The sequence below is a fragment of the Calliopsis andreniformis genome, chromosome 7 (assembly GCF_051401765.1).
Source record: "Calliopsis andreniformis isolate RMS-2024a chromosome 7, iyCalAndr_principal, whole genome shotgun sequence".
Taxonomy (NCBI): domain Eukaryota; kingdom Metazoa; phylum Arthropoda; class Insecta; order Hymenoptera; family Andrenidae; genus Calliopsis; species Calliopsis andreniformis.
Window position 1 is genome coordinate 3624182 of NC_135068.1, and position 27921 is coordinate 3652102.

A 27921-nucleotide genomic window follows, 5' to 3' on the forward strand; every position below is an offset into this window, starting at 1 on the left:
AAAAAGTACTCATTATATCAGTTAGAGGGTGAAACAAATCCCTATTTAGATTTTATTCTTGTATTTGTGTTTATAAACATACGAGTTTACATAAACATCCATAGTCTGCGTATAATATTATTAATTTTCGTAACCAAAATTATGGGGATTAAATTAAGGATGAGTTTACATACACATATACACATATATGTCTTTCTCCTAGAAACTTCCTCGATAGTATAAGAGATCATACATATTTATAAAATTTTTTTTGTAATAATTAATCCTTGCAATGATACACTATTTTTTCGGACTATCACACGACACACTGGTTCCTTGATATTTAGCGTGTTTTTTACATACTTCGAATAGGTAAAAAATTTTGTAAAAATTTACTGAAATACTTCCAAGTGTATAATTTGTTTAAGGCTATAAAGCTCAAATTTAAAAAAAAATCAAAGGACATTTTTATTTGCAATTACTTTGCAGCACAATAATAGAAATCAGCATTTCGCTAGATCTATAAAAGACCCTAGTGTCCCACTCCAAGGTTAATATTTGAAGCTTTATTTAATGTATATTACGCATCCATTATTACAAAATCCCTGCTATACAGGGTGTAATAAGCATAATAATAAATACATTGAAATATTCTAAGGAATGGTAGAAGAGCTCGAATGGAGCACAAAATGTCCTATGACGTAATGTCCGTTCTGCATCCACTTTGCAATAATAATGTCTTAAAGTTAATGTACTTGCATGCTAAACTACTAATCAAACGATTTTGTAATTCTTAAGGTTTATTGAAAAGTAGAAATGGAGCAAAAAATTTATTGTATCTCTTATAGTTTAACTTTATAAAGCTTTGAAAATTTGAGATGTTTGTAGGAAACGAAACTCGGATTTTGAAAGCTTCATAAAAGTCAAACCGTAAGAGATACAACGATATATATTAAAACCTTTTTGCACTACTTCTGGCCTTCGATGTATCTGGAAAATTACAGAATCTTCTGATTGATAGTTTAACATAATGGTATATTAACTTTAAGACGTTATCACAAAATGAAGGTAGATTGGACGCTATGTCATAGAACACTTTGTGTTACATTTGAGCTTCTCTACCACTCCTTAGAATATTTCAATGTATACTTGTTACACCCTGTATAAGAAAAATTTCTCTAAACACAATGGATGAATATTCCTCTGATACACAAAAATCTTATTTACGCGAGCGCGACATATCTGTCAAGTTTGCATGGCCGACCTGTACGTGCGTCATTGCATTTATACAAATATAAAATGTATAATAAAGCTAATGCTTTCAATCTCTAGCGTTCAAATTCTTTAATGAACTGGAGTTTGTGCACTGCTGAGCAATCATTAGCGATAGCAGGAGCATCAGCAAAACCAGCGATACACGCACTGAACGGACCAATCACGACTATCGATCACTTACTCTGCAAGGGTATCAATATTGTTGAAGAAAGAATTACAGCTGTACATTTACCTCCTCATCTTGTAAGTTCACACTCGAGCACCAATCAATAGGGTACTTATCTATGTTTCTATGCCTATACCTATTTCAGGGCCCTTCAGATTAGAATCATCTTTAAAAACAATGTTTATTAAAAGTGTAATATTTTTTTCAATCTCACATGTTAATAAGTAAACTTGAGTTAAAAAAATTACTCAGTTTGTGTACAAAAGTTCTTTTTCTATAAATAATTTCAATCCGAAGGTACAGAATTAGATACAGGCAGAAAGACATGACCAAGTAATTGATTTAATTTTTTCATGAATTTTGATCACATTATCGTCTCTCAACGTGAAATCAACTTCTTTTGCGTGTTGTTAAGATATACAGCAATGCGCGGGAATACGTAAAGGATAAAATCATTAGGCCTGTTTTGATGCGGGCCGGAAGTATGAAGCAGATAGGAAGCCAAGCTGCGAACGTTGCTGTAGACACGATAGATGGTGCCCTGACTGTTGCGGATAAATACGTCGATCGTTATTTACCTCCTGATCCTGCTGACGGAGTCGTAGATGGCAAGTGTTCTATACAAAATTATTTATGAATTATACCTTAAATTTAATCATTTATTAATTATACCGCAAAATTTTTCGATGGTTAATTCTGTGGTTGCTAATTATTGAAAGTCGCCTGAAGCTTGGCAAACCGCCAAACACCAGAGCAAACTTTAAGCATTGGTTGTCATAACACTATTGTCCGCGTCGCTTGTTGCAGAATTTCACTGCGCATGTGTGAGACGTATGACTCTAGTATTGCCACATACCGGAACAAAATGTCTTCCAGTGACGTCATAGAGTAGAAGAGTGGGGATACTGCAAGGTATTTGGCTGCATTGTTTGCGGTACCCTCACTCTTCTATTTTATGACGTCACTGGAAGACATTTTATTTCGGCATATAGCAATACTGTATGGCTCTTTGCATTGTTGATTATAGTTATGATTGCCACTGGTTTTTTTAAAATACTTATAATTAGAGAACGAAGGAACCTAGAATCATTCCTTCAATTCTTTCTCACCTATTATCGAATACCCTATTATAATATTCCGATGAGAGCACAAATTAAATGAACATTATTTTTCAGAAACTGATGGTCCACCTGAACAAATTAGTAAGACTACACGAACTTTTAAGCACGGTGCAAGATTTTCTAGAAAACTGCAGAAGAGATTAACACATCGTACGTTAGCAGAAGCTCGTGCACTTAAAGAGCAAGGAACAGAATGCATTCATGTACTTTTGTACGTTGCAGAATTGGTAAGCAAATCTGCATACACCTTAAGAATTCTGTAGCTCAAGATGAAATGGTATTAAGATATATCTTCTTGTCGTTTGTAAGCTATAGAGAGTGTTTCAGAAATACAACTTAAAACTTCAGAAGTTGAATTTACATGTTAAAATAAGTACAAAATGGCATCTGAACATATGTCCTATATACCTTACTTATAAATACCTTATAAGTACCTTACATACCTACATACCTCTCAAGTTATGGGTAATTAAAGAAAATGTTCGAAAGTGTCCGCCACGTGCCTCAACTGTTTACTACGTTCTGATCTTATTTAACCTCAACCCATTAAATTCTTACATTTGGGGCCATTTAAAATCTATTATGTATTCAGCGTAAATGAATAATGTGCACGAATTCCAAGAAGAAATAAACAATCGATTTTGAGACTGTTCGAGGAATACTTGATATTTTAAGGCGTGCATAGCGTGTATTGAGGCTCGCGGTGGACATTTCAACCATTTTCTTTAATTCCAGGCATAAGATACGTAGGACATACTTTATTCAAATGATATTTTTTTCTTATTTTACTTTGTAAATGCAGCTCCTGAAATATTGACACGTATTTCTGGAAAAATCTGTATAATTAAGAATATGATGCAAAATAAATGGTGCGTGATTGGAATCCCCATTTTTCAAGTTTGCATAGTGAGCAGGATTTAAATTCGACTAGAGCGATCATTTGTAAATTGCATACAGGTATTGATCGAGTCGGATAGAGTTACGACCCAAAGATTTGTAATGATCTAATACCCGTGAATTTTAAGTACTCAAAGTTGAAAAGGAACACAAATGTTTAATTCTACAAAATGGTTTTAATAAACAATTTTCACATTCTATCATAAAAAATTTCAATTTTAAAGAGCGCAAAAAATACGTCAGACTTATAGTAAAGGGAAGTATACATGAGTAAATAAATACAGATCTACATCAAGTAACAATGGTCACATTTAACATATAACTTGTGCCTTCAAAAGTATAGCAGAGTGCAGCACATAAATAGGTCTTGGTTTACCTACAATTATGTGTTGGGACTGTCGTCAGTGCTCTGTATTCCTCCCCTGAGTTATCAAAAGAACAGCTGGAATGTGTCCTTCAGAAGGGGTCTTGGCCAGGTCGCGCAAGATCGTACAATCCCTTTTCTGAATACCGATGGTTTCTCTAATTCCCTGGGGTTCATTGTTAGGAACCTCATTCAGTAACCTGAGTTACTCTCTGCACAAACATCTCTGAAGATGCTTGAGGTCGGAAGCCAAGGAGTATATAAATCTTTAGAATCACACTTTATGGGGCAATGCATGTAGACATCTCAGAACATCTAATAGCCAGCAGAAAACATAAAACGAATACTACTACAGTTTTTTTACAGTAGGCTCTGCAGTTCACTCTAGGACCCAAAAAAGTACTCCAGCTCTCATTGAAAATCGCTTCGTAGAAAACCTCTGTTCTGACCAACAATCTTGATATAAATATTAGAAATTGCTTCAATTACATACTGTCCGCTAAAAGTATGGGACTCCTGACTTCTTATTACTTTCTGTTCTGTTAACTAATGTGGACTAATCCTTTTAGTCTTTATATGCATTTCATAAGATGGCATTTTTATTTTTATATTTTTCTTGTTATGTATCAAATTCTCACCAGGTAATGTGTACTCTATTACTAATTGTATGAGTATGGTCTCATACTTTTGGCCGAAAGTGTATGTATAGGACGAGGAAAAGCGCTAAGAAAATGAGCAAAAATGGCCACGGTCAAAGTTCACACTCTGGACAAAGAGCGTGACATAGGCCAATGTTAAATCTATAAGGTGTGAAGTGACCCAAGAGTGTGCAATAAGATCCTTGCATGTATATAATTGAAAAGGTCTCCTCAAAACGAATAAATTTATATCATTTCTAACTCCAAGTCGAATGGGAATAACCTTGAAAGTGACCCTACTCCTGATCCTACAATTTTTAACAAAAGAAACCTATATATTAAAATTCCGTTTGGTCTGAGAGTTCGAAAGCTGAGGGGTGTAAGCCAAATGTATCCCTTGACCTTCATTCCAGGGCCGTATTGGGCCTACAGAGAACTGTGTACAATTTTCGAATATTAGGAAAAGGGTGCACACAAGAAATATAGATTTCATTGCATATTCATGAGTTAAGTACAAATTTGCTCTAATATAAGTCTACAACTTGAAAAATAAATAGTTTCCAAACTTGTAAAATTCACTATACTAAGTAGTGCATCAAAATATCACTAATATGCATCAGGTCTAAATCTAAAGTGTACTCAAAAACAATCGCCAGTTAATTGCATGGAACCCTAAAAGAAAATGGCATAGACGGACCTGAACTCTTTGACCATAATGAGGGTCGCCCAGCAGGACGTCACGTTCTACTTTCTTAGAGCTTTTTCTTGTACTAGACCTGTCAAGGTTGAAGGATAGTTTTTGGAGTTAGTTGCTCCTCGGATCTCGTCTACTTCACATCGTGAAAACCACTCGCTAAATAAAGTGGCAATGTAGTGTTTCATAACCAGTTTTATATTATTAACTTAATCTAAGTGCAACGGTACAATCTATTCTAAACAAAACAGATTTGCAACAAATGCAATGAGTTAATGAAATACATAGCAAGGACGCAAAAGGATTATACTGTGTGGATATTAGGAATATCGTTATATCTCTAATTTTAAGAAATGGTAGACCATTTTTAACTTTAGACACATGATTAGCTTTGACCAATTTACTAGTTTATTTACGATAACGGAATTTGTATTTTGCAGTTAGTAACGGACCCGAAATTAGCATACCAGAAGGCTAAAGAATTATGGGTAACGTTGAGTTTGCCCGAACCAGAAAACCAAGCTCGGCCAGCGACGTTGGAACAGTTATTGGTTTTATTGACACGTGAATCTGCGCGTCGTGTTGTTCATCTCGTGAATGGCACAGCAGCGTTAACTGCGAAAATTCCACGCAATCTCAGTAGAGTACTCGTCAGAGTTTCTCATCAATTACTTGCTACCGCGGATGCTACTTTAAAGGTCAGTATCATCATCTACATTTCTTGCCTAATTACTTTACGATATTCTTTAAAAAAAGGGTCCTTCGCAGAAATTAACCAAAGATGTTCAATAAATCATTTTCATATATGATATATCAACTCATCTTTCCTTTTACTACATGTAAATCATTAATTAAACATATTGATAATTTTTAAAAATAGTGGAGCTATCAGAAAATATTTGAAAGAGAGGATGGATGTTATGAATTTTTTTCAAGTGTTCTAAAATAAAAACAGACATGAAATAAAATAAACTACAAGCACTAAAAAATTCAAATTATTTACAAAATTACGGACTGAACTATGAATTCTGTTCAGTAAAATATTCGAATTTTGGCACTTTTAAAAAAGCTAATATTTTTTATTCTTCGGAATATATTTTATGAAATCAATTCACGTGCAATAAAAGGAAATTAAGAACCAGTACTTATATAGTAATTGCTAAATGAAGGAAAAGAAATCCTGACACACATGCCTCAAAAAAGTAATATTTTCAATTATCAATAAACAATTTTCAGTCTATAACTGGAATTTTAGTAATTTTTTATTTCTAAAAATGACTTTCTGGACCAATAATGTACATATAAAGCACATTCAACGTCTGATGGTAATTAACTTGCGCATGTGCTTAAGTGTATTTACTTGTAATATTACAGTATAATATTACTTATAATATTATAATATGATATATCATATACATTTTATGTGTAACAAATATCAACTGCTTTTTACTAAATATTATTATAAAAACTTGTGCCATGAATGTAAGGATGTGTGATTAATTACTTAATTAACAGATAGATAATTATATTTTATACACACATTAATTACAAGATATATTTCTCTATTTACCTACTTATTTTTCGTTACGTTCAACAATAAACGATCTAAGAGTACCAGTATGTCAATATTCAAAGCGAAATCTTAGTTTTAATTATTCAGAATAATTTTACGAATTTAAGTATTTGTTTGAATGCTTTTATAGATGGTACCACTCATCAACACAAAGGATGCAGTTAATACACGAATGCCGGTGATACGTGCAGCTGTAGATAGGCTTAGTTCAGCTACAAATCAATTTCTGGTACGTAGAAAATAATCAAAATTATGGTAATGTATTGTATTAGAGCCTCCACTTTTGTTTGGCACCTCAGGACCTGGTATTCCTTAATCTGTCACTGAAGAATACATTTCCAAATAATTACAAGAACAACTTTGCCTATAGACCACTGAACGTTTGTATCTTTTCAATACTGCATTTTGGGATAGAAGATTATGTGAATCTTTGATCTATTCAATGTTGTTAATGTTTGGCTCTGACTACTTGCATAAGCCTAGACGCACACGACCGACAATCGGTGACTGATAATTTTGTCGGTTTAAAGGCCGATCACAGACTGAATAATCTTTCTTTTTCTATTTAACGAATAAGAAGACAATCGATATATAAAATCACCTGTAATCGGTATTTAGACCTGCAAATTTATTAGTCCCCGATTGTTGTGCGTTTAGACTTAGGCTAAAGATCGATTATAGTATATCGATTATCGTCTTATTCATTATACATACATATAGAAAAAGGATTGTTCAGTCTTATTTAAGCTATTTCTATACTGAGGCAAGAACGAGGAACTCTTTATTGCTGTTCTATGTAGCCTGAAAAGTCGCCACTTGTTGAGAAATGTTTCTCCAGTTTGTTCGTGTTTCGATTGCCAGCAACAAATGGTGCCACTTGTTGCCTGTTTCTATTCGAAAGAGCAACATCTATTCCTCGGAGCATGTTGCTTTAGTGTGGACAAAATGTTTCTATAAGTTAGTGTTCCTTGGAAACATTTTGGAATATGCAGCAACAAGAGGCGATAAAATGTTTCTTGTTATTATCTCAGTGTAAACTAAGATAAACTGTAAACTGTAAATCACTGTAAACTGGAGTTTACACTGAGACAATAATAATAGATACTAGTTTTAGACCGACATAATTATCGATCACCAATTGATAGTTGTGTGCGCCTAGGCTAACTTATTCAGTACGGCGTGCTCAAGTGACAGCAAGGTAAATGTCCCAATAATTGGACGTTTAAAATGTCAATACCCCAGTAAATGGACAACAGAAAAATACATATTTCGAGACTTAAATTGCATCTGAATCACTGATCGTACTGTTTTGTGATAATATTTTTTGCATTTTATTCAAATTTAAGCTTGAAATTAGATAAAATTAGCATTAGTGTCTAGATACCAGGACATAATCAGCAACTTGGACATTTACCTTAAAGTTGTTTCACCCAGATTCTAATAATACAATCTCACTACTTATTATCTCAAGGATTTAACTAAACCAAAGCTATTAAAATTTATTCTATCTCGAATTTTTACTTAGAACAGAATCTCGATCTGTTACGCAAGAATTACAATGTTGACCTCCAACTCTGTTGTAACCTAAACGTGCACTACTAATAATATAATATTTGATTACTAATTATTAACTGACGTATGTTGTAAACGCTTCTGTAGGAGCAGGTTGCAGCTTTCCTAGCAGGTCGTCCAACTGCTTGTAAGATAACTCACGTTCAAAGTCACCAGCAGAACCACAATAACCACATGTCGACGTCCTCGAGTACACCAGCAAATGGTATCGAGTAACAAACTCGCGTTTGAAACTTGCTCTGCGCGAGTTTCTTCCGCGATGGTTTTTGCTTCAAGGCTATAATGACAAACAAAAAGGATCTCAGATCGATGGTTCGTGTATTAATAATGCCCATTCTAGAGTAGTAATATAATTTTATAATTTTGTTATGTTTCCTACGATTAGACAATAAACAAACAATTTTTATACTCGTTTACCGATGACTCAATATAACAATACTATAGGGGAAGGTTGGGTAAAACAGGATACGCATTGCTGTAGCTTTTGTAGATGTTACTATCTAATAGTTGGCAGTATGAACATTAATGGAAAACCATTGAAGTGAATAAAAGTTTGCAGAAAGCTGTAGTGCCGATTTTGGTATGAAGACATTTTTACATTTGATAAAATGGGGTTATGTGAGTGTCTAATGAATAATATGGAAAAAGTAAGCAGTGTATTTTAATCAGAATATGTGTGTACATTTTTTGTAACATGATTAGTTAAATAATATCAGTCGTTTCTTCTTGAAACTGTAGAGTTGGACAAAAGGAGACAGCAAGCGATCAGACAAAATGAGACCCCATGCCTTATTAAACTGTCACCATTTTGAGCATTTATTATAACGTTTTTATATCAAAAAATTACACTGCATTGTCGCTAGATCTTAAAAAATAAAATAATGGATGTTTCTTGTAACGAATGTAATCTTTAGAAAAATTGTTAGAAATAAAGTTATATTTTTGGTCACATTTTCATGTTTTTGTTAATGATTTAACAAACTAAACGATTAATGAACTTGGCTGTTAACTGTTTTGTTTGTTTAATTTTGAATATAACGTATTATTATTGGTTTTTATGACTCATTATTAACGTAAACTTTCATTATTCAATATATTTATAAGCATTACTGTGTAAATAATTGGCTTATACTAAATCATTTACTATTAGCTCATTGTTACAGTCATTGTAGTTTGAAATTATTTAAAGCAAACGACTTTTGTTCGAACATACCCTCGCGCATCTCATCATACAGGATGATCAGTTTATCGAGAAACCCTCTGAGTGTTGGCAGGATTTATTCTATACTTCGTTCACTGGGAGAACGCAGTTGTCGGTTGACGAGTTTTCGTACCCTTTGCGCAGTTCACGCCTACGCTCATTAGTTATTGGCTCTGTCACTCCCGAGCACATCCCTACCCATGAACTCCTTGTTGGGCCCTTGGAGGTCCTACCATTTCTAAAGAAAGTCACTTCTTCAAGTGTTAGCACATAAACGGTGTGAAAGAAATTTTGAGCAAGCAAACGATATTCTTTTAGATTTTAGTTTTCTCCGAAAGTATTAATGCGGCTCTGTTAGCAAATAAAAATCTTCTTGAATATCGTCTCTGTCGACCGAAAACGTACTGGTACTAGTCAGAATTCTTACTGCGTTGCAATACCATAAACGACCCTAGATTTCCCGTGTCATAAACTACCTGGTCGCATCGAACATTTTGTAGGAAATCCAGGAAACAGTTCTACCGTTGCTGTTTCTTTATAATCAAATAAGCTGTGGATTCTTATACATTGATATCTCAATAAATATTGTTTCTTAATAGATAGAAACATTTGTTTCATTTGGACACTAGGTATACAGAGTAGAAAGAAGCAAGGCATGTCCTTTCAGGCTCTTGAATCCTTCACCAATCTCAGTGGAAAAGTCAGTCGGGGCAATGGAAGCCATCTGCGTGAAACGACTGCGTTCTCTCAGTGAACGCAGTATAGACGCTGTTAACATTGTAAGTGCTGTCAACACTCATTAAAGGGTTTCCAGTTAAACTGATCACCAGGTACATGCATCTATATGTAAGTAGGTATTTCTTACTACCTAGATATCACAAAGATACCTTACGTACATTCAAAAAACATCTGATCTGGACGTTCCTTACATTCCTAGGACATCTTAATAACATCCGTGTACCTCCTATATGTCCTCCCTAAGTTCTTTAAATGTCGTAGAAAAGTCTCATTCGCATCGTGAGATGTCTTGAGGACGTGTTGTTTCAATATCCTCAAAACATTTTCCGATATCGATAAAAGTAACATCCTCTGTACTTTTTGTGAACGTTTAAAGCATCTTAAAAAACGCTATTGTAATATCTTAAAAAGTTTATGAGAAACGTATTCCGAATGTTTGAAATTACTAAACAAAACATCTACTATACTTTTTGTAAACGTTTTAATAGTTTTACACAAGGCGAAATGAGAGTGAACCAGGTCACTTTTAACGTTGATCCATGATAAATTCGCGTATTCGGCCATTATGATATCCATCCATAATATATACATATAGAAGATTTGATTACCTTTACAATAAATATATATATTTGGGAAATATTAACTGAAGTATTAGTTGTTTAGTATTCCAAAAACATTTATGCATTTTAATCATCTGTTAAACATACAAAAAATTGCTTTTAGAACATCTAAAACTTTACTCTTCAAAACATCTACGTTTATGAGATGAATGTTTTTGGAACATCTGGAATTTAATCTTTTAGATTTAAAAGATTTTCAAAAGAAACTTTTAGATCAGCTAAAACGTCTTCAAAACGCCTACGTAATTTATGAGATGGATGTTTTTGCAACATCTGAAATTTAATCTTTTAGATTTAAAAGATTTTCAAGAGAAACATTCTTAGAACATGCAAAACGTAAACCTTAAAAACATCTATAGAACTTTCCAAGTGGACATTTTTACAACATACGAAATGTAAGTTCTAAGAACATTCGTGAGACTTAAGAAACGGACGTCTCTGGAATATACGAAATTTAAATCCTGAAAACAGGTGTAAATGAATCTCCACGATTTAAATCCTAAGAACATCCTAAGGATGTTCAAAATGGACGTAGAGATGACATTCGGGTGTCCAGATAGCACACGACGTCTTGAAGACGTCTATTTTATGTCCATTTTATGCCTGAACGTCTTACGACATAATTTAGACGTCTTAAAAACATCCAAGAGCGTACATCTTAAAGATTTGCAAAGTTTACGTCTATAAAACGTCTTAAAGACAGACTACATGGACGTCCTAAAGACTTACGCTTTTGGACGTCTTAAAAACGTCTAATTTTTGTCTGAACGTCTTATATGAGTAATTTGAACGTTCTTAAAATGTCTTCTAAATGTTTCTTAAAACGTCCTAAAGACATACTGATTTGTAACATCGGACGTCTCAGAGACGTCTTTTGGACATTTTTAGGACGTTTTTAAAATGTCTGTGCTATTTGGGTGTAAGCTGAACATGAAACAAACGTCATTTGGATATACTGTTCTATCTGGGTATAAGCTCGTTATAAGTAAGTTATGAGCTAATAACACTGATATTATGAATAAAAAAAGAACATTAGTCTTATATATATTAGTCATTTGTCATGATTGAACATGATAATATGTAGTAAAGATTTTTAAAGAGGCATTTAACCCTATATTGCACAGTTTTTTATTGTAGAAAAACTTGGATGATGTATATCTACGTCATTATGCTCTGTAGAGTTAAACTTTATTATCAAGCATAGTAAATTATTGCAATGAAAATCTTGTAATCTCAGAATTTCAGTTTATTTTTTATATCTAGAATGAACCAAACTATTACTCCTTCAAAATTTATAATTAATAAGTAGATACATATTGCATTATGCTCTATAACACAAATTAAAAATTAAAATTAAAACATAACCTTGCTATTTTTTATAACAAATTACAGCAATCGTTAGCTACTTCGCTTCTATTTTTTATCAATCAGATAAGACTAGAATAACATGATAAAAATAATATCAAATTTTCATTTACTCTACATATATACATATAATGTATACATACATAAACATTGACATCACCACTTACTGGGTTCTACTAAATAGGTGTGCGAAATATTATGCAAAAATCGATAGAATATGAATAATTTTAAGTGATACGGCAATAGTAAGTTATTAACAATGTATCAGCCATAAATATTGTAAATATTCTCAGCATTCTTGCATGTCAAGGGAAATTAACTTTTAGAATCTCTTTCTTAAATCAAGTTAAAGAGAAAGCAGAGAAATCTCGCGAAATTGTTGACCGTCTACAGCTTCCTTTTCCTGGATTTGCTTTCGCTGGTTTTGTTCAACAAAGTCTGAGTTCGCTAAAAGTAGCTGCGCATGGAGAAAACTTTCCTTACAGTACATACCAATTACAAACTGATAGGTACATGAGAATATTTGTTTATTCTCATTTGTAATGTTTTTTCTGACATGCATTCACATAACAGTTCACCTAAATACTTCTTTCATTTGTAAGTTATACATTCTAATATAAAACAATATTTTATAATATCTTCTACTTAAAATAGAAATGAATTAAATTTAATTTGACAGTTAGCATGCAAGGCATTATAGATAAAATATTTTAGGATGATTCTACAGGTGTTAGAAGAAGGTGTAAAAAAGACTGAGCTGAAACTAATAGTTCCTCATATTCTTTTAATTCCTCCGAGTAATACTATGCATTATCTATGCACGCACATATCTGTTCAGTTGCAGTTGTGGAATTTCCCAGAAGGGAAGTGTCACTTATGATATAATGAATTGGACGAAGTCGAAGATGCATATGGTGATTCATAGTACGATCGTACTTCATTCTTGATTTTTTTAAGTCTAGACCTTGTATAGACCGACAGCGATAACTTTATCTCTACGATGATATGTAGTGATTTATGTATGTACTAATGCAGTCTAACTTTTCCAGTTCATGTATCTTCTTTAATATTATCGTGTCAAGTATACAAACAATGCATTGAATCGACATTTTGATAAATGGTCAAGAAAATTTATTGAACGATGTAAAGGAGTTACTATAAATAACCGAATGGAACAAATGGAAACTATTGAAATCTGCAATATAAATAGTAATTACAAGTTTATTTTACTGTTGAATTTTATTTTAATCGTACAAACGTAAATTTCATTTACTATTTTCTATTTTAGCTTTCAATATGTAAATCTGAAACTTCTAGAGTATTTTTTCGATACAAATATACATGTCTACTTTAGCTTATTTTAAACAAACGACTATTGTTTCTATGCATTTTCATTCATATTTCAAAGATGAAAGTGAATTACTAACAGATATATGGATTGGTTTCGAAATATATTCTACATATACTGATAGAACTGGTGGTACAAGTGGGAAGAAAGTGTTTCTAGATGAAAAAATAAGACAAAAATGTAGAATAAAATTTGTTGATACCATGCTTTGTTTTCGAGAAAATTGACTTTAAACTTCAACCAAGTACAAGTGTACCGAAGTACGAGTTCAGGCATTTAAGGGGCAAATGGGGAAAGGGAAGGCTTCTAGTTCACCGTAGAGACAGTCAATAACCAGACCAAGAGTGCTTCCTCTTCCCTGTATACCTCTCAGCACCCAAAACTGCACTTCCTTACGCTGGTACGCGATCATAATCCAAGCAAATTTTCTTGAAAATCGAGCACGATATTAAAAAAAAGTTAATTTGCATTTTCGACTTATTTTCTCATGTAGAATCACTGGTTTTTAGTTTGTATCACTACTTTTGGGACATCCTATATACACAACATTCTGTTTTCTATAATCATAAAAATTACAGTGAAAAATGGACTTGTAATTCAGTTATAATGTATTAATTCAAGTTATATTAAACTAACTTAAGTTGAATAATTAATTAAAAATAAACATCTAACATTAAAAGTAAATGGTAACATTTAATTTTTTATTTTTATGTAAAAACTTATTCTACTCATAGTGTGAATCAGTGTAATAAATGAACAAATGTTCCTGTTTAAAAAATTGTATAACATATAAAATGAATATCACCTTCTAAGTATTCTTTATCTATTGGTGAAAAATAAAATTTAGTACTTTAGACCATGTACAGATTCACTTAATCTAGACAAAACGATAAGCTTGGAAAGCTTTGCAAAGATATAAATTCATACTAAATTATTTTGCTGAAATATCTGCGAATATTCTAAAACATCATATCTCTAAATATGTATACTAAAAATAAGTTAGTGCTGATGCGCCTAAAAACGAAGTAAAAGTATATCCTAAAGCAAATTTTTAATCATTTTTAAATATAAAAGTTACAAAATGGATAATTATGTTCAGCAAAGTTAGTTTATCCTAGTTATATGTTCATAATTCACAAAAAAAACATAATTTGACATTAAATTGAAAAAATCAAAATTATGTTTTTATTTTTTAAAACAGTTTCTTATGTAAAATGACCAATAGTGGAAGTTCACAAAGTTTTATGATAAAATAATAAATATATGTATACAATTATAATGGAATATAATATATTTCAGGCTGTTTCCTTCAAAAAACTGACACAAACTGACATTTTTTCAGGATATCTTCAACCCTAAGAAAAGTAGGTACCTATAATAGATATTTCTTTGTTGTACTCTCGTTGTAATTTGTAACATTCATTATAATTTCAAAATTAGCAAGTAAGATTTTTACTTCCTTGCATTATCACTCTGAATTTTTAATAAAACCAAAGTGGAATCCCATGAGCATCAATTGATCTTGAAAAAGTGTTTCCACCTGTAAACAGTAAGCTTATATCGAGAAAACACTGTATCCATTTTACGAATATACCGACTTGAAGCGTTTAGACGTCTCGCCAGAAGATTACATGTACGTAGAAATAAATTATTCAGAAACTTGAAATTAATGTTGATACTTAAGAGTTATCTAAGGAAAATTAGTCTACAATGGAATTCTATAGAATCATATTATATTTATTTGAAATATTCGTAGAATTATTTACCACACACTTAAATAGAATTTTATTAATATATAAATTATATTATTAACTTAAAATGTATCTGAAAATGTAATATCTGACATTTAGTAGTTTATCTTTTTTAACACTGTTAGTTGTATAAGCTTCTTATCTAATTTTGTTACAGCAACTACAAAATTACATCCTAAAAGTTTTTACAAAAAGAATCATTAGCAAGAAATTGTTTCTTTTTACTATAATAATGGTAAAGGCTAAGCTAAATTTTTCAAAAAAGAAGATGATTAAAAAGTATCGACTTCTAATCGTTTTCGTTAGACAATAACTATTACTCACGACTTAGGACCGACATTTTTTTCATCGTCGATAACTATTATCAGTGTACTGTATAAATGTAAGAAATTTATTTCTCGATTAGGAATTCTCGATCAATTATTTCTCGACTAGAATTTCTTAATTGATGAAGAAAATTCGTTTCGATTGCTCATAACGAATTTATTAATAATAAATGGGACTGGAAAAATACAAAGAATGGACAATACCCTTACCAAGCCTCTTCACCATGTATTAAAACCAATATTTCCGTGGAAGATCGATGTTAAATAAGATATAAGTATTAACTGCTTTGCACTGTTTATCGCGGTTGACTTTAATCAATTTTATATCTAAAAGAGTATGATTCATTCACCAACGTTTGTAACCAGGGATGCCAGAGAAGCTGCTGCTCCTCCTGTCAAATGAAATCGCGAGATGGAGAGAGGTTATTGTTCCTTCTGTGCAATGAATCTTATAGGACCATCCACACGAGTCGAAAAGTTCCCTTTCTTCCTCATAACGACACTTGACATAACTAACTGCAGATTCTCTGATATCCCTGTTTGTAACTACAAATCATTTTAGGTTCAACGACTCAGGAATAACCGTCATGCTGAATACCAAGACTGTGGAGAAGAGTAGCGACGAATATCAATCTGAAAAAGTAATTGGTCACCTGAAATACGATTCTAAATTGATGAATAACGATATTGGACTAATTAAATTGAACAAAAACATCGTTTTCAAACATAAAGTGCAGTCCATTGCTTTACTGCATGAAGTGAGTGTGATTCCTCGTCAGTAATGGTTGCAATAGCATTAAGGTATCCTTTGTATTTAGACCTGTGTATGTGTCTAATTTTCTTGCGCATGCGCCGCTAGTCCTTCTATCGACTAAATCCTAGTGAGCATAAATCATATGCAAATGGTGTGATGTATTAACCCTTTGCACTCGGTTGTCCCTTCTAAGGAGACAAAATGAATGAAAAATAAGAACTTCAGAGTGCAAAGGGTTAAGTATCACGAATGAAGTACCGAATGAGTTGAAACACATCCAGCTGAGCGTGGTCGGCCGAAACCTATGAAGCTTAGCCAATTAAATGGACTTATACCTAAATCTAGACAATTTTGGCATCGACGATACCCATACAGCACAGAGCCATCTTAAAAACATCTTAAAAACATCCAATAAATACCTAAAAATGTGCAAAAGACATGTTTGAGAAGTTAAAAATCAGTATGTCGTTAGGACGTCTTAAAAGACATCCATAAGATGTCTCGAAGACGTCTAAATTACGTCTATAAGACGTTCAGCCAAAAAATAGACGTGTGTTAAGACGTCTTATGGTAGATTTTCGGAAGTTTTCGGAATTCTTTAAGACGTACGCTATCGGATGTTTCTAAAACATCAAAATTATGTTGTAAGACGTTCAGGCATAAAACGGACATAAATTATAGGAAATTTAATTTTATTTGTTTCTTATAATTAAAAAAAGTAACCTACCAAGTACAAGTTTATCTTCCAACTGAATAATAGATGAAATAAAAACATTAAAAGAATTGGTTTAAATAATAAATATCAGACGATTTTTTAACATAAATATTTAACTTCTAAAAACGATTTGGGTTAAATAATTGTTTCTTGCGTCCGAAAGAAATTATATTAACGACAGTAAACGAATTAGATATCGTATTCATTTCTTGAAATATATCTTAACTTTCCTAACGTCTTAAATATTCTACAATTAAAAATAAAACATTTTTCATAATTATTTACATAATGAAGATCATTCTAATTTGTGTAATTAACTTATTTTCAAATATCGCTTAGAAATTTTATCGAAATCAAGTAACAATTTATCACGATCGAAATTGAAACAGTTCATTTTATATTGCTATGTATAACACAGATTACAGCCATTCGTGGTATTGGGACTAATGCAATTACTACTTTAAAAGTTTTAATCAATATAAGTATCAGTAATGATAAGAAAGAACTATTCATTCGATGCAACAAAATGAGTAATACTTTTTAATTATAATTAAGTGTTATCAACAGCAAGAAGTGAAGATTATATTTGGGTAATTCCCTTCGTAAGAATTTTGCTCAAAGTTAAGGTTAATAATATTGTTTTTTAATCTATTAGATTTTTTAGTTAATATAGCGTCAGTTATATACAAATTTTTACTGTTGTTTACTATGGATATGCTGAACAATTGTGATGAATACATATTTTCTAAACATCCTACAGACATCGACCACATTTATACCTATAATTATGAAAATGGCTAAATTAAAAATTTAAAACAAAACTCAAAATCAACTTTTACCACTTTCATAATCATCGGTGTTCGGTTCGCGGTTAATCGATTTACTGGCGACACTCGTCTTGCCACTCGCCAAATTAATCTTGAGTGGCTGTTTCAAATTCCGGATGAACCTCGTCAGTGAAATGTTACAGTGAAAAACAGGGAGTCCGTACGACGACTCTATACTGCGTTCACTGAGAGAACGCAGTCGTTTCACGCAGATGACTTCCATTGCCCCGACTGACTTTTCCACTGAGATTGGTGAAGGATTCAAGAGCCTGAAAGGACACGCCTTGCTTCTTTCTACTCTGTATACCTAGTGTCCAAATGAAACAAATGTTTCTATCTATTAAGAAACAATATTTATTGAGATATCAATGTATAAGAATCCACAGCTTATTTGATTATAAAGAAACGGCAACGATAGAACTGTTTCCTGGGTTTCCTACAAAATGTTCGATGCGACCAGGTAGTTTATGACACAGGAAATGTAGGGTCGTTTATGGTATTGCAACGTAGTAAGAATTCTGACTAGTACCAGTACGTTTTCGGTCGACAGAGACGATATTCAAGAAGATTTTTATTTGCTAACAGAGCCGCATAATACTTTCGGAGAAAACTAAAATCTAAAAGAATATCGTTTGCTTGCTCAAAATTTCTTTCACACTGTTTATGCGCTAACATTTGAAGAAGTGACTTTCTTTAGAAATGGTAGGACCTCCAAGGGCCCAACAAGGGGTTCAAAGGTAGGGATGTGCTTGGGAGTGACAGAACCAATAACTAATGAGCGTAGGTGAAGTTCAGACGGCTCTGACTTCTTTCCTTGCGTTATTCTCGAAGACTCGAATGTATCTCTTCGAAGATTCGAATGTATCTCTTCGAAGACTCGAATGCGTCTTTTTCATTTCTTCCGGAGTCCGTTCTTCATCACCTTACATCCCCCAAAACGCGCGACTTTAAGGGCGTCACCGATTTTGTACGACGAAATAAATCGGCATTGATTGGCCTTTGACCCAAAGAAGGAAGATCTTCCTAGTCACCCTGATGGGGGCAAAGGAACCGCCCTGATTTCCTCGCGACGAAGGTGGAGGAAACGTCTCCTTCAGGTCGAAGGCCGCGAAAATTGGGGAGGAAGAACGAACCCCGGAATAGCGTGGCTCGAGCGGGCCCACGCGCGTATTTTCCGAATATTTTTATGGCCGTATTGTCCCGCGAGTCAGCGTCAATCCTCTGAGTCCGAAAAGGATGAGCTGGCGAAGGCACCGATTGCGAGGCAATACAGCCCTCGATGGTTATTAGGGATTAACACTCCGCTCGAAGAATGCTCGAAATTACTTTATTCTGGCAGATGTGGATTTTTTGAACGCACGGATGAATACACAAGTTATTTACAAGAAACTCGGATTCCCACATCTGGCAGCAATAAACGCGATTGCCTCTTTGAACGGAACAATCGGCGTATTTAATAAAAGCTAGAAACATATTAACAAATACATGTACTTATGAAACATTAAAACATGCCATCAAAATATTAATATATTTGCAAAGATATTTTTCTTATATGACTAACTGAAGTGTTCGGGGTAACAAGAAGATAAGCCACGTTTGGTTTACACAGAGAAAATCTATTTCAGAGATTTTCATTAAATCCTGAAATTAGGTGAAAATATATTAAATGCATATAAATGCTATATGACGCATTTTCATACAGTTTCTGCGTACGGTCAGCTGTTTGCTTATTCGCCATATTGGATTGTGTGTGACTTAGGACGTTGCTGACTCAAAATAACGTAACTATTTTAATTAAGTAACAAGGACTTTTAAGCACAGTATCTTTAATTTTTACTATTTTTTAGTCGCTTTTCCTCGGCGCTTTATGATCATCTTGTAACATGTTTCTATGTAGATATCTCGATTTTTATTAACCCTTTGTCTACAACCTTACTTTTACTGACGTCATCTGCAAGTTGGGCTCATACATTTTACATTTTTCTATTTTAAAAAATTAAAAATTTCTGTATATTTTTTAATAACTTTTATTACTATCTGTTACCTTAGTGGTTTTCAACAAGGTAGGAAAAACTTCAAAAACAAAAATTGACTGAAAACATAAAAATCAAAATATTTATATAAAAAAATTGTCCTAAGATAATCACAAATTACCAAGTAAAAACTATCAAAAATATAATAACAATCAGCGATACTGTGCTTAAAAATTCTTGATGCCCAATGAAATATGGCATTTTATGTCTGAATACCTTACAACATAATTTGGACGTTTTAAAAACATCCAACAGCGTACGTCTTAAAGACTTTCTATAAGACGTCCAAGAGTATAAGTCTATTTTTGGTCTAAACGTCTTATTAACGTAATTTTAATGTCTTTAAGACATCTTATGAGTATCTTTTAACCCTTTGCACTCCGAGGTTCTTATTTTCCATTCATTTTATCCCCTTAGAAGGGACAACGGAGTGCAAAGGGTTAAAGGATCCTAAAAACATACTGGTTTGTAACTTCGGACGTTTCATAAACGTTTCTTGGACATTTCTAGAACTTGGATGTCTTTAAGACGTTTCTAAGACGTCTCTGTGCTACATGGATCTATCCCAAATAGCACAGAGACATCTTAAAAACATCTTAAAAATATCCAGTAAAGTCCTAAAAATATCCAAAAGACGTCTGTAAGACGTCCAATGTTACAAATCAGTATGTCTTTAGGACGTCTTAAGAAACATTTATAAGACGTCTTAAAGACGTCCAAATTACGTATATAAGACGTTCAGACAACAATTAGACGTTTTTAAGACGTCCAAAAGCGTAAGTCTTTAAGACGTCCATGTAGTGTGTCTTTAAGACGTTTTATAGACGTAAACTTTGCATGTCTTTAAGATGTACGTTCTTGGATGTTTTTAAGACGACTAAATTATGTCGTAAGACGTTCAGGCATAAAATGAACATAAAATAGACGTCTTCAAAACGTCGTGTGCTATCTGGGATGTTATTTTGAGAAAGCTTCATATTGACATGTTTGCGCAGGTATTATTCCCATCACTACCCATATCTATTTTCGCTCGTATTAACACTCCGCAATCTATAGATACACACATTCTCATCGGCTTGCTAGACAACTACGACTATCCCAAGCCTCTCTAATCTCCAAGTTCGCAAAAGTTTACAGAGCCTTACATACACATTTATCAATTTCAACCTAATCTCTCGTAGATGTACGAAAGAACTCGGAGAGTCCAAAGTCCTCCTAGTTATTACATCAGACGCAACTAATTAGCAATTTTCATTGGCTTTTGTACAGTTCGTAGCCGGCGTCGATAACGCGAAAGCACTCCCACGCCGACGCACTTTGAAGCCTCGTGGCACATGTTCGTCCGCAGTGGACGGTTGTCACCGCCTCGATCTTCATTGGCTAGTTCGAACGAACCTAACGCGCAGGCGGTGAGCAGGTTACGTATAAGAGTTCGAGCAGCATTCAACAGAGCGTTTGTATTCGCGTGCTGTCTTCGACGAAATACACGAGTGAAGTACGGGAGACGGTAGGAATAGACAAAACTGAAACGTAAGTAAACGCAATCGTAGCATTTTATTTGAAAGTTCTGAAGGAAATTAGTGATTGACGAAGAATTAGTTTTGAACTTTTTCTTGTTGGAGCATTTTTAAAGGTCAATATTTAAATTCGTTATATTTCGCCATTCACTCATGTATATATATGAGCCACGGACTTGCCAAATCAGTTAATTCCGCAAAACAAAAATATTTATACAAAGTTAAGCAGTAATCAAGTATGTAGATACTCAGATTTTAAAAAATTCAAAAAGTGGAGTTAATCACTTTGACTTGTCAATGCCTTATACGTGGTAATTGTAAAAGGAGTAGAAGGCTGAAGAAACAATAAGGAAAGTTGAACTACCTTTTATTTTGTGCTGCATTGATTAACATTACAGGATGTGATAAATTCTACTTTTTTTCAATCTTTAACTTGGACCACTTTCATAATTACGGGCACATATCTACATAGCTTTTACTGTCTGTTCTGTAGTTTCTGAATGTTGAGGATACAATAATAGTAAAATGTTCAATAAATCTTCAGAAGAATATTGTTCAGTTGCAGTAGTAATGACATAACTCCAAAATTTCCTGTTTTTGAGTCACTATTACGGAAAGAACAGTTATTGCATTAAATGGCAATATCACATTTCTTTAAAAAACATTACATTTTAGTTGTCATTGTTACAGCCAATGGGCAATATTTGTCTTCTCATATTTAAAAAAAATTGTTGAAAATTTTCCTCTAAGCAATTTTAGTACAGTTTATCCTTAGTGTCGCAACAAATTGTAGATGTGCTAAGTTATGGAAAGATAATTGTTAGAAAATATCTGTTTTCAAGGCACGTCTAAAGGTGAAAGTCCCTTTGTCTCTGACTGACGCGTAAGAACTTTCGATTTCAGACGCCATCACGAGGTACAAACAAACCTCTGATGCGCAAAATCTCGTGCGGGATTATGGTTTAAGCGAAAAGGAAAGTGCTGTACATAGTGGCATGTGTATGTGCGTACGTCTAGGTTTATATCTGCCAAGTACGTTGACCCTGCGATACTCGACATTTGTTAACGTTTCGCTCCAAAACGGCGTCAATAGTAAATAATATATCGTGTCAGTGATTTATAGTGTTTACGCCGTTAATCGATCCTCGTGGATCGGTCAAATTATCTTTCCTTAAGTTTCTGTTCGATATCAAAACAAGAGATAAGACTAGAGATAGTAATCTTACTAGGTGATTATATTCAAAGTCATTAAATATGAAAAACATACTTGAGGTTTACATAAATAGAATTTAAATGCGTTTTTAAATATGCTCCATTTTCGAATTTGAACCTAATTTGCTCCTTTTTAAAATTATGTTTCCAACTCTGAAATAGTTTATTTTTTGTTCTTTTTTGTCCACAACATTTTCACTGTTTCTTATATTTTAAATGTTTTCAAATTTTGGTACTACTTAAGTCATTTAATCTCTGGCAAACCATTTTCAATTGAGACACAATTACAATCATTATCAGAAGAATTTGTTTTAAATTATTTTTTCAAAAGTGAATCCGGTGTGAAATTATAATTTTCTATTATTTAGACCGAAATCTGTTTCCGTAATTATTAAAACAGTTCGATAGTAGAACCTCTATCAACCGATTCTTAAATACAGTAGAATTTCGTTTAACCGAATTTCGAGTACAGTAGAATCGCGATTAATCGAAGTTTGAATACAGGATAATCTCGACTATCGAACTTTGAATACATTTTATTTTTTTTAATTTAAATTTTAAATCAACACATGAATTTAATGTACAACATATAAACTCTGAAATTATCCTACCTATATCTATCAAATTTAAAGCTATTTTGAAAATAATTTGACCTACTAAATTAAGTATCCTTATTTCAATTTATTTGCACAATACGTTTTGTTTTAAGGAAAACGATGTATTGTTTTAGATCAAGAAATCATCGTGAAATTTCTATAACATCGTGAAAAGATGACAACTGAAGCTGCTCAGTTGCCTCATATCGAGGCCTTTCATCGCGTTCTAGAGCTTCCAGTAGTCGGAAGAGCTATTGCGAAGTCTGCTGAAACATACTCGCGTGTGAAAGACAGTCATCAACTAGTGAACTGGGCACTAAGCACTGCGGAAGCTTCCTTGAGCACCGCCACGAAGCAGGCAGCACCTATTGCAGCACCCATAGCCAAGAAATTGGAGAGTCCTATACACTACGTTGACCACACGCTATGCCTCGGTCTTGATAAAATTGAAAAGATCATTCCGGTGGTTAAAGAAGAACCCGAGCAGGTAAGAAATACTCAAATTCGTTTCACGTGTATAAACAAACACTATTTTAATATAACTTGGGGTATCTTTGCATGTTTCTTAACTTCTATAGATACAGGGTGTTTCATTTGAAGTTTCGTCTGCAATTATCTCCCAGCCAGCTTCAAATTTTGGCAGCACGTCCACTTAAGGAATATTTGTATCCATCATAAGCAACTTTTTCAGACCCAATTTTTTATTTGGAATATTTTTTGGAACATTTTTTGAAACGACCTATAGATTGAGCTAATCGTGTGTGAAACTTCAAATGGGACACCTTGTATGTACACGATTAAATATCATTCCGACGTATAAGTCGTTAATAACTATTTAAATGTCGTAAAGAAAAGTTGTGAGAATAGTTCAATTGTATTTCTTATTCTTATACTTAGAAAGAAATACATTCTCATTGAAGAAGCTTATTTTAATATTCTAATAATTATAATAATAATGATTGTTATTACAACGTCTCTATTTACAAATCAGAAACAAAATACGATAGAAGCACATAATGGCAAAGCTGAGACTCAGCCTTTGGCATGAAAATAAATTATATTATCTGATCGAAACTAATTTTTGAGTAATAGTGTATGTATTGATTTATTCTAATAGCCAAATGATTTCATTTTTAATTACTTTAAAATTTTGAATTGAAAACTCTACGTGTAACTTCTGGAAAGTATTAATATTAAATTTGTGATTTGTTAATTGTGTAGGACAAGTATAATAGCATATTTCTCATGAAGAAATAACAGTTTTACTTTCCCGAGTGTCATAATATAATAACAGAGGGAAAGCATTGCTATGGGTCAAATTTTACCCTCTTCATTCCTCCCTCGCTTTTTTTATATTTCTCGATGTTTTGAAGTACATACCCAAGTCCATAAAAAGGCAAAAAATCAATGACTAAATTCTATATGTGCGGATGTTTTGTGTTATGCTCGCCATGTACATATAATTATAAAGTAGGTACACACTTTTAAACTAGGGCTACATAATTAACAGGTTAGACTTCATTTATATCAAATCTACAGTAAAAAGACGATGATTCTAGGATAAGTAAAAACTATAAAGTAACATTTATTTTATAATTATCTTCCATTACAAGCAAAAGACTGACGCGTTTCAATATGAGCCGAGTACACGTGCACTGAAGCTACAGTCAACAGTCTAGACTCGAGATGCAGCTTGGCTGGAAGTAGAGGAAAGTTCAGAAGGATAAGGGGAGCGCTTGTTAGGAGGACGTGACTGCTTGCACGCAAAAGGTTTATTCCCCTTACAGCAGTGAATGCCTTGCACTCTAAACAAACACATTACCAATTTAACTAAATGGAGACCTGAATTAAACCCATGAAGTTTATTATGGGTTATATTGGTAACAATGTATGCTGAGTGCAAAAGATTTTTCAGTCGAATGTACGTCGGTGCACGTGTACTTGAATGAATTTTAAACTCAGTTTCTCTGAAAATATTGTAGATATAAAGGGTGTTCAAAAAGTTCCTTACATGTTGTACTTGTAATCATGCTTTGGCTGGAAGAATAATGATTTTGTTTGGACTAAGATCAGATAACAACGTAAACAAGTTAAGTTGTTCATATTTTTCTTTCACTTCGTTTTGTGGTCATGTGAGTAGAATAAACGCTTTTCTGACAAAATGCAAGGAACTTATTGAACACCCCTCATATTTCTTAGGGTTACGAGCAGCAGACATGACCTTGAATATTGTGTTGCGTGCTATCTAAAGCTATGTCTACACTGTGTAATAAAAAAGTTGTTAAATAACAAATTTATTTTTAACTTTGTTGTACATCTCCATGTTATCACATGTAACTAGATTTCTAAAATATGTGCGTAAAAAATTTTGCATCGTATTATTAATAATGATGTTAAAGATTAAGAATAGAATTCTAGCAGTAACAAATTGTTATACTGTTTGGGCTCATTGACAACATGCAACATGACAATATTTTTTAACTCTTTTCATTCTAAAGTTACAAGACACACTATATACAATACATACTACCACTTTTATTTCCTCTACAAATACATCAATAAAGTGATACTGCTGAGCGTAGTGAACTAAATAATTAACCCTTTCGACCTCGTATACGCTATAATGTACATTGATTTGCTACTTTAAAATCTGGCTTAGAATATTGAAACTGTGACTGAACTAATATATACGCCCACCCTTTATTATTTTTTTATTTTTTTTGTAAATACTAAAGCAATTCATCACTTTACACTGGAAACGCATTAAACACTTCTGTTCAATTTCTAATTTCAGATTTTGGAAAATGCATACATGTTGGCGTTACAGACCGTTCAACCAGCAGTTTGGAGTATTTCACAAACTAATCATGCAATAGTCTCGCAAGCGTTGAACCTGAGGGATAAAAGCTGGAATAAGGCAAATCAAATTTTAGAAACCCAGTATGGCAGCGCAGCAGTTCGTGGTTTAGACAACACTGCTGTTGTCATGGATAACCTAATCGACAAATTCCTTCCCCCAACAGGAGATGAGAAGGAGATTGGTAGGTTTACGTACTTTGATCAATACATCTATAATTAAAATTGACTATTGTTTGCTCTTAGTAAGCAATAGTAAATGAATAATATACAGAATATTCGAAAACCAGTCGTGCAAGTGGAGAGATAGTGATTTTAGATGACAAAATAAGTAAAAAAGTAGAATAATTTTTTTCGATATCGCGTTGCATTTTAAAGAAAATTTAATTTGAATTTTATTGTTAATCAACTATTTATTCGTGCCTCGTGTCACACGAGAAGTACCCTGAAAAGCATTGCCCCTATTGCTTTCCAGGAGATTTCTCATGGGACACAAATAGCACACAGAGTGGGGGGAACAATTCTACTTTATACACAGCAGATAAAGTCAGTGGTCAAAGTGATAAGGAGTAGTCTTTATTCTGTGCATATTCTCCTCAAGCCTAATGTACCTTCATTCATACAAGGCCAAAACTCAAAATCAGTTTTTTCAAAACACAGCGTAGTATCGACATATTTTTCGTTGCAGAATTACTTTTTATCTTATCTATCTTTTTGCTTATACTTTTACTTGTACTTAAACTTAAGTACAACATATATGAATCCAAATATTTTTTATTATTTATCTAGTCAGTTATGTAATGCCTATCATTATTCAAGATATTTTGCCACCTTTTTATCAAATCTTCAATTCCTCTCTTATAAAATTGTACTGGCTTACTTTACTTATGTAGTAAAGATTGATAATTTATGGTTACGTCTAATATTAACACATACACACGCCATGTTTGTATTGTAGTATTTTGCTGTGTTTACAAACTTAATTTACATATAATAATAAATAAATAAATAAAACCTTGAAATTTAATGAAAACCTGAAATTTTACTGTAGCAACATGTTAAACTGTATCCACATAATTTTTGTACTGAAGATGATACTGCTCTGATTTCAGGTATCAGTCCGGCTGATGAAGATAAACTCCTCCACACATTGCAGACTGTCGGACGCTTATCAAATAAAGCTGCTCGGCGTGTATATACGCACATACTTCACTTGTCCACAGTTGGCATTGATAATTTAAAAACATACATTAGTTCCTTGGTAGAGTTCCTGCGACTTACACAATATATTTACGCCATAAATGATAAAGTGCAGGCTCACACGAATGGACCACAGAATATATCGGAAGAGTCAAAGAAACAAAACTAATTAGTGTAAAATCTTCCAGCTCGTTTCATTTTCAAGTTTTCGTACCTATTTTTTCTTTACATATATTTTTGTATTCATTATTATTCTTTACTCTTTTTCCATTAAATTAAATTAAATTAAATAGATATCACGTCGATGAAATTAATTTTTTTCTGCATTTTTGTTATGTGTAGAAGAAAATAAGATTGGATACGTTATAAGTTTATGTTGATAAAGCGATCGAAAAGTTCTATTTAAATAACACGTATCTCTTACCATGCATTTATTTCGGCATTCACGAATTTTTATGCATTTCTTTATTTATTCTCGGCCGTTCGAATGTTTATCGTATGTATATATGAAATTATAAAATAATTTTATTACCTTTTATATACAATAGATGTAAATGCGCTGATAAAATAAAATTTATTCTTA

At 32.9% G+C, this 27921-nt stretch overlaps 2 protein-coding genes across 5 annotated transcripts in view; both read left to right on the top strand.

Annotated features, from left to right (window-relative positions):
- The window catches only part of Lsd-1 (lipid storage droplet-1), a 46212-nt gene extending 24731 nt beyond the window's left edge, over positions 1 to 21481 (top strand). For 2 of the 4 annotated variants that reach the window (XM_076382282.1, XM_076382283.1), the window contains 6 exons: positions 1312 to 1497; positions 1836 to 2028; positions 2596 to 2768; positions 5575 to 5832; positions 6838 to 6936; positions 21227 to 21481. In XM_076382282.1, coding sequence (XP_076238397.1) covers positions 1312 to 1497; positions 1836 to 2028; positions 2596 to 2768; positions 5575 to 5832; positions 6838 to 6936; positions 21227 to 21370 — 1053 coding nt within the window. In that variant the 3' untranslated portion in view covers positions 21371 to 21481. Of the gene's footprint in view, positions 1 to 1311; positions 1498 to 1835; positions 2029 to 2595; positions 2769 to 5574; positions 5833 to 6837; positions 6937 to 8366; positions 9225 to 21226 lie in introns of those variants that run through there. The other 2 variants (XR_013002331.1, XM_076382284.1) reach the window with 2 other exon arrangements.
- On the top strand, positions 21412 to 27916 carry LOC143181730 (lipid storage droplets surface-binding protein 2-like). Its single transcript, XM_076382285.1, has 4 exons — positions 21412 to 21487; positions 23417 to 23769; positions 26077 to 26323; positions 27251 to 27916. Exons 2-4 carry the CDS (start codon positions 23458 to 23460, stop codon positions 27505 to 27507), a joined length of 816 nt encoding a protein of 271 aa, XP_076238400.1. The 5' UTR covers positions 21412 to 21487; positions 23417 to 23457; the 3' UTR covers positions 27508 to 27916.
- The last annotated feature ends 5 nt before the right edge of the window (positions 27917 to 27921 follow it).